The sequence below is a fragment of the Camarhynchus parvulus genome, unplaced genomic scaffold (genome assembly GCF_901933205.1).
Source record: "Camarhynchus parvulus unplaced genomic scaffold, STF_HiC, whole genome shotgun sequence".
Taxonomy (NCBI): domain Eukaryota; kingdom Metazoa; phylum Chordata; class Aves; order Passeriformes; family Thraupidae; genus Camarhynchus; species Camarhynchus parvulus.
The window spans coordinates 2,939-18,562 of record NW_022148523.1 but is presented as its reverse complement, the minus strand read 5'-3'; the positions used below and the strand labels follow the sequence as shown (position 1 = coordinate 18,562).

At 55.5% G+C, this 15,624-nt stretch overlaps 1 protein-coding gene across 1 annotated transcript; it reads right to left on the bottom strand.

Annotated features, from left to right (window-relative positions):
• Positions 1-128: 128 nt before the first annotated feature.
• On the bottom strand, positions 129-14,197 carry GTF2H4 (general transcription factor IIH subunit 4). The gene is given in 14 exon segments (XM_030970621.1): positions 129-1,092; positions 2,029-2,071; positions 3,594-3,623; positions 3,625-3,725; positions 4,487-4,661; positions 5,132-5,215; positions 7,661-7,737; positions 8,440-8,540; positions 9,054-9,142; positions 9,228-9,324; positions 10,367-10,498; positions 10,905-11,009; positions 12,501-12,662; positions 14,166-14,197. Coding segments are annotated over 13 exon segments (1,320 nt in total). The 5' UTR covers positions 12,614-12,662; positions 14,166-14,197; the 3' UTR covers positions 129-919.
• Between the last annotated feature and the right edge of the window lie 1,427 nt (positions 14,198-15,624).

The following is a 15,624-nucleotide window of genomic DNA, read 5'->3' as shown; positions in this document are numbered from 1 at the left end:
CCACTCCGAAATTCCCAAAAATCCCACAATTTTACTCCCCAAAATCCGGGATTTTCCCACCAAATCCCCCAAAATCTCCAGGATCTCCTTTTCCCTCAGGCTTTCCAAACTTTGCTTTTTTGGTTCAAAATGTTTTTACTACAAAAAAACCTTCCCAAAAATCAGCGTTTGTACAAAAAAAATGACATTTTCCCTACAAATCCTGGATTTTTGAGGGAACGAGGAGCCAGGACCCCAAATTTTGGGGCACCCGGAACCCCAAAGATCCCAAACCCGAAGTTCTGGATTTGCAGGAGCCATTCTGGGGCGCCAGGACCCCAAATTTGGCGATTTTGAGGTTTTTTGGACCCCAAATTCTGCGATTTTGAGGATTTTGGGATCCCAAACTCTGGGATTTGGGGTATTTTGGGGTTTTTCGGGGTCAGCCGTTGTGTTTCTGCCTCTTCCAGAAGCGTTTGACGTCGAGGTGCCCCAGGAACCCCAAATTTTGGGATTTTGAGGTTTTCTGGACTCCACACTCTGGGATTTCGGGGTTTTTGGTATTTGGGGGTTTTCGGGGATCCCAAACTCGAGGAATTTGGGGTTTTCGGGGTCAGCCGTTGTGTTTCTGGCCTCTTCCAGAAGCGTTTGATGTCGGGGTGGCCCAGGAACCCCAAATTTGGAGATTTTTGGACCCCAAACTTGGGGATTTCAGGGATTTTGGGGATTTTTAGGGATCCCAAACTCTGGGATTTGGGGTATTTTGGGGTTTTGGGGTCAGCCGTTGTGTTTCTGGCGCTTCCAGAAGCGTTTGACGTCGGCGTGGCCCAGTAACCCCAAAATTGGTTACTTTGGGGTATTTTGGACCCCAAACTCTGGGATTTTGAGGCTCCGGGGGTTTTCGGGGATCCCAAACTCGGTGAATTGGGGGTTTTCGGGGTCAGCCGTTGTGTTTCTGGCGCTTCCAGAAGCGTTTGACGTCGGGGTGGCCGGCAGGGGTGACGACCATGAGGCGCCGCGCGGGGTTCTCGAACACCAGCACGCCCAGGGCGCGGGCGTGGTCCCGCAGCACCTCGAAATCCACCTGGGACAGGAACTGGTTGTACAGCACACCTGGGGGGGGAGGGGACAGCTTGGGGACAATGCCGGGGGTGTCCCACCCTTTGGTGGCACCTCCCACTTGGGGACATCACCGTGGTGTCACCTCCTGCCTTGGGGACATCACCGTGGTGTCACCTCCCCCCTTTGGTGGCACCTTCCCCCTTTGGGGACATCCCCGTGGTGTCACCTCCCCCTTTGGTGGCACCTCCTGCCTTGGCGACATCACCAGGATTGGCACTGCCCCTTGGGGACATCCCCGTGGTGTCACCTCCCCCCTTTGGTGGCACCTCCCACTTGGGGACATCCCCAGTGTGTCACCTCCCCATTGGGGACATCACCAGGATTGGCATTGCCCCTTGGGGACATGGCCTGGTGGTGTCACCTCCCCCTTTGGGGACATCCCCGTGGTGTCACCTCCCACTTGGGGACATCACCGTGGTGTCACCTCCCCCCTTTGGTGGCACCTCCCCCCTTTGGGGACATCCCTGTGGTGTCACCTCCCACTTGGGGACACTTTCAGAATCCTCTGGGGATACCTTGGGGACACTTTGGGGACACTCCTGGTGACACCCTGGTGACACCTTGGGACACCCTGGTGACACCTGGGGACACTCTGGGGACACCTTGGTGACACTTTGGGACACTCTGGGGACACCTTGGTGACACCCTTGGTGACACTCTGGGGACACTCTGGGGACACCTTGGTGACACCTTGGGGACACTCTGGGGACACTCTGGTGACACCCTGGTGACACCCTGGGACACCCTGGTGACACCCTGGTGACACCCTGGGGACACTCTGGGGACACCTGGGACACCTTGGGACACTCTGGGAGACCCGTGCGACACCCTGGTGACACTTTGGGGCCACGTGGGGAATCTGGTACACCTGATGGTGGGGGCAGCACCGGGCTCTGGGGACACAGGGGACACCGTGGGGACACCGACCCGACAGGGACAGGGCCAGGGGCCACGTGGGGCAGGGACGGACCTGGGGACATGGTGGGGGCAGCACCGGGTCAGGGACACAGGGGACACCGTGGGGACACCGTGGGGACAGGGACACAGTGGACAGGGACAGGGACACTGTGGGGACAGGGACACAGTGACAGGGACACAGTGGGGACACGGGGAGGGACATGGGGACAGGGACACGGTGTGGACACGGGGGCACAGGGGACAGGGACACCGGGGGACACGTGGGGGAACTGCAGGGGAACACCCAGAGGATTTGGGACCCCACACCGTTTGGGACCCCAAATTCAGCCCAGTAGGGATTTGGGATACCTCCCCAATAACGGATTCAGGACCCCCCAAAATGCATTTGGGATCCCCAGAATGGATTTGGGACACAGCCACACAGTTTGGGATCCTCAGGGACAAATGGATTTGGGACACCCAAAGTGGATACGGGGTCCCCAAAATGCGTTTGGGACCCCAGGAATGGTGTGGGACCGCCACACAGGTTTGGATCACCGGGGGCACAGGGGATCCCCATGAAGGATTTGGGGGGGCCCCAGTAGAGTCCCAAGAGGTACCCCCAGAGGATTTGGGATCCCCCAAAATGGATTTGGGATCCCCCATAAAGGATTTGGGACCCCCAAAGGATTTGGGATCCCCCCAGAGGATTTGGGACCCCCATAAAGGATTTGGGACCCCCATAAAGGATTTGGGATCCCCAAAAAGGATTTGGGATCCCCAGAATGGATTTGGGACCCCCCAAAATGCATTTGGGACCCCCATAAAGGATTTGGGACCCCCATAAAGGATTTGGGATCCCCATAAAGGATTTGGGATCCCCTTTGGGGTCCCCTCACCTGTTTGGCCATCACGGGGTGGGCGCGGGTGCGCAGGAAGTGAATATCTGCGGGGGAGGGACGTCACCTGTGTCACCAGTGTCCCCAATCCTTGGGTCCCCAAAATACTGGGCCCCATAAATTTGGGTCCCCACCTTTGTCCCCAACATCACCTGTGTTCCCATTGGTGTCCCCAATGCCCCAAAGTGTCCTCCCCCAAGCCCCTGGTCCCCCAGTGTCCCCAAATCCCTGTGTCCCCTAGTGTCCCCAATGTCCCCAATAGTGTCCCCTTTGGGGTCCCCTACCTGTTTGGCCGTGACGGGGTTGGCGGGTGGCGACCGTAGTGTGTCTGATGATGGTCCCCTTGTCTCCAGTGTCCCAAATCCCCAGTGATGTCCCCAATCACTGTCCCCAATGTCCCCAGTGTCTCCAATGTCCCAATGTCCCCAATGATGTCCCCACTGTTCACCTGTCACAGTGGCCGTGTCCCAAGCCCCCACTGTCCCCAATGATGTCCCCAATGTCCCCATGTGTCCCCAGTGTCCCAATGTCCCCAATGTGTCCCCATTGGTGTCACCTGGTCGGCGGTGATGCCGTTGGCGATGGCCGCCTGCACGCTGTCCCCAATGATGTCCCCAATGTCCCCAGCGTCTCTAATGTCCCCAATGTCCCCAATGATGTCCCCAATGTCCCCAATGGTGTCCCCATTGGTGTCACCTGGTCGGCGGTGATGCCGTTGGCGATGGCCGCGCTGCACGCTGTCCCTTGTCACCTGGGCCACCACCAGGTTGGGGAAGCGATAGAGGAGCTCCGAGAAGAGCGCGATGAGGGCCACCTGCAGCTCCGAGTCTGGGGACACCGGGGGGGACATCAGGGGACATCGGGGGGATTGGGGACAGTGGGGGGATTGGGGACATTGCGGACAGTGGGGGATTGGGGACACTGGGGGACAGTGGGGGATTGGGGACATTGGGGGACATTGAGGGGATTGAGAGTCTTGGGGGCATTGCGTTCAGGACATTGGGGACATTGGGGACAGTGGGGGGATTGGGGACATGGGGGACATTGAGGACACTGGGTACATTGGGGGATTGGGGACATTGGGGGGATTGGGGACCTTGGGGGGATTGGGGACATCATTGGGGACATTGGGGAGAATGGAGGATTGGGGACATTAATGGGGACATTGAGGGGACATTGGGGACATTGGGGGGACTGGGGACATTGGAGGATTGGGGGACATTAATGGCGACATCATTGGGGACATTGGGGACATTGGGGACAATGGAGGATTGGGGACATTAATGGGGACATTGAGGGGACATTGGGGACATTGGGGGGATTGGGGACATTGGAGGATTGGGGACATTAATGGGGACATTAATGGCGACATCACTGGGGACATTAACTGGGACATCGAGGACATTGATGGGCACATCAGGGACAGTGGGGGCATTGAGGGTTGGGGACATTAATGGGGACACTGAGACACAGGGCGGGGACCAAAGGTGGCAGGGAGGTGGCAGGGGGGTGTCCCACAGGGTGACAGGAGTGTCCCCAGGCTGTCCCCAGGTGTGTCCCCGATGTCCCCAAGGTGTCCCCAGTGCCACCTGTGTAGGCGTAGATGCGGTAGTTGGTCTCCACCAGGATGAAGCCGTGGCCGTCGGGCTCTGTCCCCAGCGCTGTCCCCAGCGATGTCCCCAGCGATGTCCCCAGCGATGTCCCCGCTGTCCCCGAGGCCAGCGCGATGGCCAGGCGGGTCGGGTAGAACCGCCGCGACTTCCGCTGGGGACACGGGGACACCGTCACCCCAAATGTCCCCAGAAACTGTCCCCAGTGTCCCCAGGGGCTGTCCCTGGTGTCCCCAAGTGTCCCCAAGGGGGCAGGAGCTGTCCCCGGTGTCCCCGAGCGTCCCCCATGTCCCCTCCCAGTGTCCCCAGTGCTCCCAGTGTCCCCATGTCCCCTCCCAGTGTCCCCAGTGCTCCCAGTGTCCCCATGTCCTCTGCCAGTGCCCCCCAGTGCTGTCCCCAGTGTCCCCTCCCAGTGCTCCCAATGTCCCCAGTGTCCCCAGTGTCCCCTCCCAGTGTCCCCAGTGTCCCCTCCCAGTGCTCCCAATGTCCCCAGTGTCCCCCAGTCCCCTCCCAATGTCCCCAGTGTTCCCTCCCAGTGCTCCCAATGTCCCCAGTGTCCCCCAGTCCCCTCCCAGTGTCCCCAGTGTCCCCAGTGTCCCCTCCCTCCCAGTGCTCCCAGTTCACCTTCCTCTGGAACACCAGCCCGAACTCGCGCAGGTGCTGCAGGAACGTCAGCAGCGACTCGCTCATGCCCTCCACCGAGTAATCCTGCGCCGGCGCAAACCAGTGCAAACCAGTTAGCTCCAGTGAGATCCCAGTTAGCTCCAGTGAGATCCCAGTGAGATCCCAGTTAGCTCCAGTGAGATCCCAGTTCCCAGTGAGATCCCAGTGATCCCAGTTAGCTCCGTAGTCCCAGTTAGCCCAGTGAGATCCCAGTGAGATACCCAGTTAGCTCCAGTGAGATCCCAGTTAGCTCCAGTGAGATCCCAGTGAGATCCCAGTTAGCTCCAGTGAGATCCCAGTTAGCTCCAGTGACCCAGTGAGTCCCAGTGCTCCAGTGAGATCCCAGTGAGTCCCAGTTAGCTCCAGTGAGATCCCAGTTAGCTCCAGTGAGATCCCAGTGAGATCCCAGTTAGCTCCAGTGAGATCCCAGTTAGCTCCAGTGAGATCCCAGTGAGATCCCAGTTAGCTCCAGTGAGATCCCAGTTAGCTCCAGTGAGATCCCAGTGAGATCCCAGTTAGCTCCAGTGAGATCCCAGTGAGATCCCAGTTAGCTCCAGTGAGATCCCAGTTAGCACCAGTTAGCACCAGTTAGCTCCAGTTAGCTCCAGTTAGCACCAGTTAGCACCAGTTAGCTCCCAGTGAGATCCCAGTTAGCACCAGTGAGCTCCAGTGAGCTCCCAGTGAGATCCCAGTTAGCTCCAGTGAGATCCCAGTTAGCACCAGTTAGCTCCAGTGAGCTCCAGTGAGCTCCCAGTGAGATCCCAGTTAGCTCCAGTGAGATCCCAGTTAGCTCCAGTGAGATCCCAGTTAGCACCAGTTAGCTCCAGTGAGCTCCAGTGAGCTCCCAGTGAGATCCCAGTTAGCTCCAGTGAGATCCCAGTTAGCACCAGTTAGCACCAGTTAGCTCCAGTTAGCACCAGTTAGCACCAGTTAGCACCAGTTAGCTCCAGTTAGCACCAGTGAGATCCCAGTTAGCACCAGATAGCTCCAGTTAGCTCCAGTTAGCACCAGTTAGCTCCAGTTAGCTCCAGTTAGCTCCAGTTAGCACCAGTTAGCACCAGTTAGCTCCAGTTAGCTCCAGTTAGCACCAGTTAGCTCCAGTTAGCTCCCAGTGAGATCCCAGTTAGCTCCCAGTTCATCCCAGCTATCCCCAGTAACCTCCAGAACATTCTCAGTGCTCCGGGAATAGTCCTGCAACGCTCCCAGTTCAGCCCAGTAACCTCCCAGTTCAGACCAGTTCATCCCAGTGCCCCCAATCCCCCCAGTTCATCCCAATCCATCCCAGTACCCAATCCCCCCCCCAATCCCCTCCCAGTTTGATCCAAGCTCCCTCCCAGTCACTCCCAGTTTAACCCAATCCCCTCCCAGTCCCTCCCAGTTTGATCCCAGTTCCCTCCCAGTCCCTCCCAGTCCATCCCAATCTGATCCCAGTCCCTCCCAGTCCCCCCCAATCCCTCCCAGTCCATCCCAGTTTGATCCCAGTTCCCTCCCAGTCCCTCCCAGTCCATCCCAGTGCCTCCCAATCCATCCCAGTCCATCCCAGTCCCTCCCAGTCCATCCCAGTTTGATCCCAGTTCCCTCCCAGTCCATCCCAGTCCCTCCCAGTCCTTCCCAGTCCCTCCCAGTCCATCCCAGTCCATCCCAGTTTGATCCCAGTTCCCTCCCAGTCCATCCCAGTCCCTCCCAGTCCTTCCCAGTCCCTCCCAGTCCCTCCCAGTCCATCCCAGTCCCTCCCAGTCCCTCCCAGTCCATCCCAGTCCCTCCCAGTCCATCCCAGTCCATCCCAGTTTGATCCCAGTTTGATCCCAGTTCCCTCCCAGTCCATCCCAGTCCCTCCCAGTCCATCCCAGTCCATCCCATCCCAGTTCCCAGTTCCCAGTCCATCCCAGTCCATCCCCCAGTCCCTCCCAGTCCATCCCAGTCCTGTTTGATCCCAGTTCCTCCCAGTCCATCCCAGTCCCTCCCAGTCCCTCCCAGTCCATCCCAGTTCCCTCCCAGTCCATCCCAGTCCATCCCAGTTTGATCCCAGTTTGATCCCAGTTCCCTCCCAGTCCATCCCAGTCCCTCCCAGTCCATCCCAGTCCATCCCAGTTTGATCCCAGTTTGATCCCAGTTCCCTCCCAGTCCATCCCAGTCCCTCCCAGTCCTTCCCAGTCCCTCCCAGTCCTTCCCAGTCCCTCCCAGTTTGATCCCAGTCCATCCCAGTCCCTCCCAGTCCATCCCAGTCCCTCCCAGTCCCTCCCAGTTTGTCCCAGTTTGATCCCAGTCCCTCCCAGTTTGATCCCAGTCCCTCCCAGTTTGATCCAAGTTTCCTCCCAGTTCCCTCCCAGTCCCTCCCAGTCCCTCCCAGTTTGCCCCAGTTTGTCGCAGTCCCTCCCAGTTTGATCCCAGTCCCTCCCAGTTTGATCCCAGTCCCATCCCAGTTTGTCCCAGTTTGATCCCAGTCCATCCCAGTCCGTCCCAGTTTGTCCCGGTCAGTCCCAGTCCCACCTTGCCCAGGGTGGAGAAGCTCAGCTGGAACAGGAAGGACAGAATCTCCACCAGGTCCATGCCCCGCGCCTGGGGAGGGGCACAGGGGGCATTTGGGGACCCCCACCCCAAATTTTGCGGATTTTTGGGACCCCCCACCCCAAATTTTGGGAACTTCCCCAGATTCGGGGGAAAAAAACTCAAATTAGGGAAAAACTCAAATTTTGGGAAAATCCCCGAATTTTGGGACACCCCCCCCCCACCCAGATTTTGGGGACCCTCCCCCAAATTTTAGGATCCCCCACATTTGGGACCCTCCCCAGATTTTTGGGGAACTCCCCCAAATTTTGGGGAACTTTTGGGTAAAAGCCTCAAATTTGGAAAAAAAACCCCAAATTTTAGAAAACTCCCCCAAATTTTGGGACCCTCCCCCAGATTTGGGGACTCCCCCCCAAATTTTGGGACCCTCCCCCCCCAAATCCCACAACGAAGCTCCAAACCCTGGTGGGGTCACCCTGAGCTGGCTTTTGGGGTAAATCCCAAAGTTTTTTGGAAACCCCCAAAATTTTAGGGCTTTTAGGGACCCTCTCCCATATTTTGGGGACCCCCCCCGAATTTTAGCCCCCCACCCCCAAATTTTGGGATTTCCCTCCCAGCACCTCCTGGATGACAAAACCCCCAAACCCAGGCCTCGTTTTTGAGGTGAATTCGGGGTTTTTTGGGGACCCCACAAATTTCTGGGGTTTTGGGGCTCCCCGAACCCGAATTTTGGGGGATTTTGGGGCTCCCTGACCTCGGCCCCCTGAGGTACTGCAGGATGAAGAACCAGAGCTGGGCGGGGGTGTCGAGCAGCAGGAACTGGAACCCGGCCGAGGTGATGCAGGGGGGCTCCCCCCCCTCGCTGGGGACCCCAAAAAATCAGGGAAGCGGCGTCAGAAAAACCCCAAAATCCGCAGGAAATCACCCCAAATTCACAGCACCCCAAAATCCAACTGGATCGGCCCAAAATCCTCCCCAAAATCCCCCTCAAAATCCAATTAAATCAGCCCAAAATCCCCTCTAAATTGGCCCAAAATCCTCCCCAAAAACCCCAATTTCCCCCTCGCTGGGAACCCCAAAAAATTGGGGAGGGGAGTCAGAAAAACCCAAAATCCACAGGAATCACCCCAAATCCCCCTGCAAATTCCCTTTAAACCCCCTCAGGATCCCCCAAATGCCCAAAATTTCCCCAAAATGCCCCAAATTCCCCCAAACCTCTTCATGAGCCCGGCCTGCACCAGCAGCTGTGCCAAGTCCCAAAATTCCCCTCAAAAAACCCTAAAAACTCCCCAAATCCCTCCAAATTCTCCCTAAACCCCCTCAGGACCCCTCAGAATCCCCAAATCCCCCCAAAATGCCCCAAATTCCCCCAAACCTCTTCATGAGCCCGGCCTGCACCAGCAGCTGTGCCAGGTCCTGGCTGACGGCCGCGCTCGGGGACCCAACCATGAAGTGCAAAACCACCTAAAAATAATAACAGTTCAGCCTCTTTGGCACCCCAAAACCCCCCAAAATCCCCTAAAATGCCCCAAAATGTCCCAATCCCCACCTCCCAGCGCTCCTCGCCGTACTTGTCCAGCGCAGGAACGTCGCGGGCGTGCCGGTCCGGGCCTAGCGGGGCCGTGTCATCCGACCAGGCCTTGCCCCTGCCAGGACCCCAAAAACGCGGCCCCCGGGGGGTCAGCACCCCAAAAAACCCCAAAAACCACCCCCCAAAACCCCCAGACCCAGAAAGTGCCCAAAGTGTCCCAAAATCCCCTCACAAATCCAAATTTTCTGATTGTTCGGCCTAAATTTCCACATAGGCCTCGGCCCTGAGGGAACCCCCAAAATCAGCAATCCCTTCAAGGGGTTTGGACCCCAAAAACCACAAAAAACATCCCAAAAAGCCCAAAAACCGCCCCCCAAAACCCCCAGAACCAGAAAGTCCCAAAATCTTCCCGAAATCCCCTCACAAACCCCAATTTTCTGATTTTTCGGCCTAAATACCCACATGGGCCTTGCTGTTGCAGGACCCCCCCCAAAATCATCACCCTGAGGGGGTTTGGACCCCAAAAACACAAAAAACATCCCAAAAAGCCCAAAAACCGGCCCCCACAACCCCCAGACCCACAACGTCCCCAAAGTGTCCCAAAATCCCCTCACAAACCCCAATTTTCTGGTTGTTTTGTCTAAACTCCCACACAGGCCTCAGCCCTGAGAGAACCCCCAAAATCAGCCTATTTTTTCCCCCATTTTTCCCAATTTTCCCCTTTCCTCCCATTTTTCCTCAATTTTCCCCCATTTTCCTCAATTTTTTCTGATTCTCCCCCCGTTTATTCTGATTTTTTCCCCATTTTTCCCCCATTTCCCCCTCATTTTCCCCCATTTTTTTCTGATTTTTTCCCCATTTCCCTCCGTTTTTTCTGATCACCCCCTGTTTATTCTGATTTTCCCCCCAATTTTTCCCCATTTCCCCTTCATTTTTTCCCCATTTTTAAATGATTTTTTCCCCATTTTTCTGATTTTTTCCCCCCATTTTTTTCTGATTTTCCTCCCCTTTTCTTCTGATTTCCCCCCCATTTTCCTCCATTTTTTCTGATTCCCCCCCCCCCCATTTATTCTCATTTTTTTCCCCATTTTTCCCCCATTTCCCCTCATTTTTTTCCCTTTTTTGATTTTCCCCTCTTTCCCCATTTTTGGGCTCACCCCCCGAGCAGGGCCACGCGCAGGTTCTGTCGGAAGTTGGGGTGCAGGGCGACCCCCGGGAGCCCCCCCGGGAGGGTGTGGGGGTGCCACAGGCGCAGCTCCAGCAGCACCTCCTGGCTCTGCTGCTGCTCCCTGAAACACCCCAAAAAAATCACCCCAAAAAATCACCCCAAAACCACACAGAACAGCCCCAAAATCACACCAAACCGCACAAAACCACACAAAATCACACAAAAACACCCCAAAATCACACAAAATACACCTAAAATAGCCATAAAGTTACCCCAAAATCACAAAAAATCACCACAAAACAGCCACAAAATCACACAAAACCCCTGCAAAACAGCCCCAAAAAATACCCGAAATCGCCACAAAACCGCACAAAATCACCACAAAATAGCCACAAAAATCACCCCAAAGTCACACAAAATCACACCAAAATAACCCTAAAATCCCCCCAAAATCCCCCCAAATCCACCCCAGGACCCCCAACCCCCCCAGGACCCCCCAAAATCCCCCAAATCGCCCCCAGCCCCACCTGCTGTGCTCCTTCTTGACCCAGAGCCCCACGGCCGCCTGGGGCAGCGGCTGCTCCAGGAACAGCATCCGCATGATCCCGGCCTGCGCCAGCCCCGGCAGCTCCCTGGGGGGGAAATCTGGGGGGTCAGGACCCCCAAAACCACCCCAAAACCACCCCAAAAACCCCCAAATTAATCAAAAATGGCTCCAAAATCCATCACAAACCGCCCCAAATCCCGGCCTGCGCCAGCCCCGGCAGCTCCCTGGGGGTGAAATTTGGGGGTCAGGACCCCAAAAACACCCCCAAAACCACCCCAAAAACCCCACCCCAAAACCTCCCAAAATCCATCAAAAATGGCTCCAAAAATCCATCAAAAACGGCTCCAAAATCGACCAGAAACTGCCCCAAAATCCATCAGAAACTGCCCCAAAATGACACAAACTGCCCAACCACAAACCCCCAGCTCCGCCCGCGCCGGGTGCTCACCCAAAACCACCCCAAAACCACCCCAAAAACCCCAACCCAAAACCTCCCAAAATCCATCAAAAACTGCCCCAAAATCCAATCAGAAACTGCCCCAAAATCCATCAGAAACCGCCCCAAAATCCATCACAAACTGCCCCAAAATCCATCAGAAACTGCCCCAAAAATCCAAAAACAAACTCCCCAAAACCCATCCCAAAACCTCCCAAAATCCATCAAAAATTGCCCCAAAATCCATCAGAAACGGCCCCAAAATCCATCAGAAACTGCCCCAAAATCCATCAAAAACTGCCCCAAAATCCATCACAAACTGCCCCAAAATCCATCAAAAATTGCCCCAAAATCCATCAAAAATGGCACCCAAAACCACCCGAAAACCTTAACCCCAAAATCCATCACAAACTGCCCCAAAATCCATCACAAACTGCCCCAAATCCCGGCCTGGGCCAGCCCCGGAGCAGCTCCCTGGGGAGTTAATTACGGCTAATTACAATTTATTAAAGGTTAATTAGGGTTAATTACAGTTAATTAGCCCACCTGAAGGCGGCCAGGCAGGTAGCAGCAGGGCCATTTTGGGTTAATTAGGGTTATTTTAGAGGATAATTTGGGTTAATTTGAATTAAGTAAGAGTTAATTAAGGGTAAATTAACATTATTTAGTATTAATTAGTGTTGATTAGCCCACCTGAAGACGGCCAGGCAGGTGGCACAAGGTTATTTCGGGTTACTTAGTTTTAATTTTGGCTAATTAAGGTTAATTAATGACTAGTTAAGGGCTAATTAAGAATTAATTCACGATTAACTAACCATCAATTCATGTTAATTAATGTTAATAAGCCCACCTGAAGACGGCCAGGCAGGTGACACGGGGTTATTTTGGGATATTTAGGTTTAATTTAGGGATATTTTTGGTTAATTTGCTTTATTTAAGAACTAATTAAGGATTAATCAAGGGTTAATTAGCATTAATTAGCGTTAATGACCCACCTGAAGACGGCCAGGCAGGTGACACGGGGTTATTTTGGGATATTTAGGTTTAATTTGGGGATATTTTTGGTTAATTTGCATTATTTAAGGGCTAATTAAGGATTAATCAAGGGCTAATTAGCACTAATTAGCGTTAATGACCCACCTGAAGACGGCCAGGCAGGTGGCCGGGTGCCCATAGAGCCGGTCCAGCGTGGGGGGGCTGAGCCCCCGCAGGAACTCCTGCAGGTTCTTGCACTGCAGCTGCACCCGGGACATGGCCTGGGCACCTGGGGGCACCTGGGGGCACCTGGGGGCACCTGGGTACCTGTGAAATAACCTGGGTTACACCCGGGTTACACCTGGGCACACCTGGGCACACCTGGGCACACCTGTGAAATAACCTGGGTTACACCTGGGCACACCTGGGTACCTGTGTAATAACCTGGGTTACACCTGGGGCAGGATCTCCTGCAGGTTCTTGCACTGCAGCTGAACCCGGGACATGGCCTGGGCACACCTGGGCACACCTGGGGGCACCTGGGGGCACCTGGGGGCACCTGGGTACCTGTGAAATAACCTCGGTTACACCCGGGTTACACCTGGGCACAGCTGGGCACAGCTGGGTACCTGTGTAATAACCTGGGTTACACCTGGGCACACGTGGGCACAGCTGGGCACCTGTGAAATAACCTGGGTTACACCCGGGCACACCTGGGCACAGCTGGGCACATCTGGGTACCTGTAAAATAACCTGGGTTACACCTGGGCACACCTGGGCACACGTGGGCACACCTGGGTCCCTGTGAAATAACCTGGGTTACACCCGGGTTACACCTGGGCACACGTGGGCACACCTGGGCACACCTGTGAAATAACCTGGGTTACACCTGGGCACTCCTGGGTTACACCTGGGCACAGCTGGGGGCACCTGGGTACACCTGGGTACCTGTGTAATAACCTGGGTTACACCTGGGTTACACCTGGGCACACCTGGGTACCTGTGTACTAACCTGGGTTACACCTGGGCACACCTGGGCACACCTGGGCACAGCTGGGTACCTGTGTAATAACCTGGGTTACACCTGGGCACAGCTGGGCACAGCTGGGCACAGCTGGGTACCTGTGTAATAACCTGGGCACACCTGGGCACACCTGGGCACAGCTGGGCACCTGTGTAATAACCTGGGTTACACCTGGGCACACCTGGGGGCACCTCCCTGGGCCCCAAACCCCCACTCACACTCTCACCCCCACCAATTAGCCACAACCCCATTATACCCACACTTTACCCCAACCCCCATACCCAAATTAACCCCAATTACCCAAATTAACCCCAATTACCCCAAACCCCCCATTAACCCCCAATTAACTCAAATTGCCCCAAACCACCCAATTAGCCCAAACCCCCGATTATCCCAAATCCCAATTAACCCCAAACCGCCCAAATTAACGCAAACCCCCACCCCCAATTACCCCAAACTCCTCAATTACCCCAAACCCCCCAATTAACCCCAATTAACCCCAATTACTAGAGAGCCCCCAATTACCCCAAACCTCCCCACTAACCCCAATCCCCTCTGCTCCACCCCACTCCCCCCCCCCCCCACCCCCGATTTCCCCCAAATTCCCCAAAATCCCCCAAATTACCCCCAAACTCCCCAATCAACCCCAATTAAACCAAATTACCCCAAACTCCGCAATTAACCCAAATCCTCCCCAATTACCCCAGCAACCCCTACGCTCCCCCTCCAGCCTCCCCACCCCAATTTCCCCCCCAAATTCCCCAAAATTCCCCCAAATTTCCCCCAAAATCCCCCCAAACACTCACCGCACGCCGCGGCCCAAGGCCACGCCCCCTTCCCGCCGAGGCCACGCCCCCAACCCAGCTTCCCGCCCTTTCCCCGGTCACGTGACGCGGTTCCCGCCCTTTCCCCGGTCACGTGTCCCGCCCCGCCCACTCCAAGATGGCGGCGCCCTCCCTCAGCCGCGCTGCCCTCGGCGCCCCCCGGGTTTTGGGGCCTCCCGGGGCTCCCCGGGCCCGGCCCCGGGGCTGGAGCAGCGGAACCCCTCAGCGGGGACCCCTCCGGCCGGGGAGAGCCCCGGGAGCCCCGCCTGGGACGGGCCCGAGCGGGCGAGGCTGCGAGGCCGAGAGCAGAGGGAGAAGCGGCAGCGGCTGAGGAGGGAGAGAGGGGCGGTGGAGGGGAAGGTGGGGAACTGGGGGGACTGGGAGGGGCTGGGAAAGGGTTAAAGGGGGATTTGGGGGCACTGGTTTGGGGCACTGGGGGGGGGGACTGGGAGGGACTGGGGAGGGGTTTGGGTGGGACTGGGAAAGGGTTAAAGGGGGATTTGGGGTTACCGGTTTGTACTGGGGGGACTGGGAGGGGATTTGGGGGGACTGGGAGGGACTGGGAGAGGGTTTGGCTGTGACGGGCACTGGTTTGTACTGGTGTGCTTTGGTCTGGACTGGTTTTAGGTGCTCTGTACTGGTTTATACTGAGTTATGTCGGTTTGTACTGGGTTATGTCGGTTTGTACTGGGTTATGTTGGTTTGTACTGGGCTGTGTTGGTTTGTACTGGGTTATGTTGGTTTATACTGGGTTATGTCGGTTTGTACTGGGTTACGTTGGTTTGTACTGGGTTATGTCGGTTTGTACTGGGTTATGTTGGTTTGTACTGGGCTGTGTTGGTTTGTACTGGGTTATGTTGGTTTATACTGGGTTATGTCGGTTTGTACTGGGTTATGTTGGTTTGTACTGGGTTATGTTGGTTTGTACTGGGCTGTGTTGGTTTGTACTGGGTTATGTTGGTTTATACTGGGTTATGTTGGTTTGTACTGAGCTGTGTTGGTTTACACTGGATTACATTGGTGTATACTGGGTTTTATCGGTCTATACTGGTTTGTACTGGGTTGTGTTGGTTTGTACTGGGCTGTGTTGGTTTGTACTGGGCTGTTTTGGTTTGTACTGGGTTATGTTGGTTTGTACTGGGTTATGTTGGTTTGTACTGGGTTGTGTTGGTTTATACTGGGTTATGTTGGTTTGTACTGGGCTGTGTTGGTTTGTACTGGGTTATGTTGGTTTGTACTGAGCTGTGTTGGTTTGTACTGGGTTATGTTGGTTTATACTGGGTTATGTTGGTTTGTACTGGGCTGTGTTGGTTTGTACTGGGTTGTGTTGGTTTATACTGGGTTATGTTGGTTTGTACTGGGCTGTGTTGGTTTGTACTGGGTTATGTTGGTTTATACTGGGTTATGTCGGTTTGTACTGGGTTATGTTGGTTTGTACTGG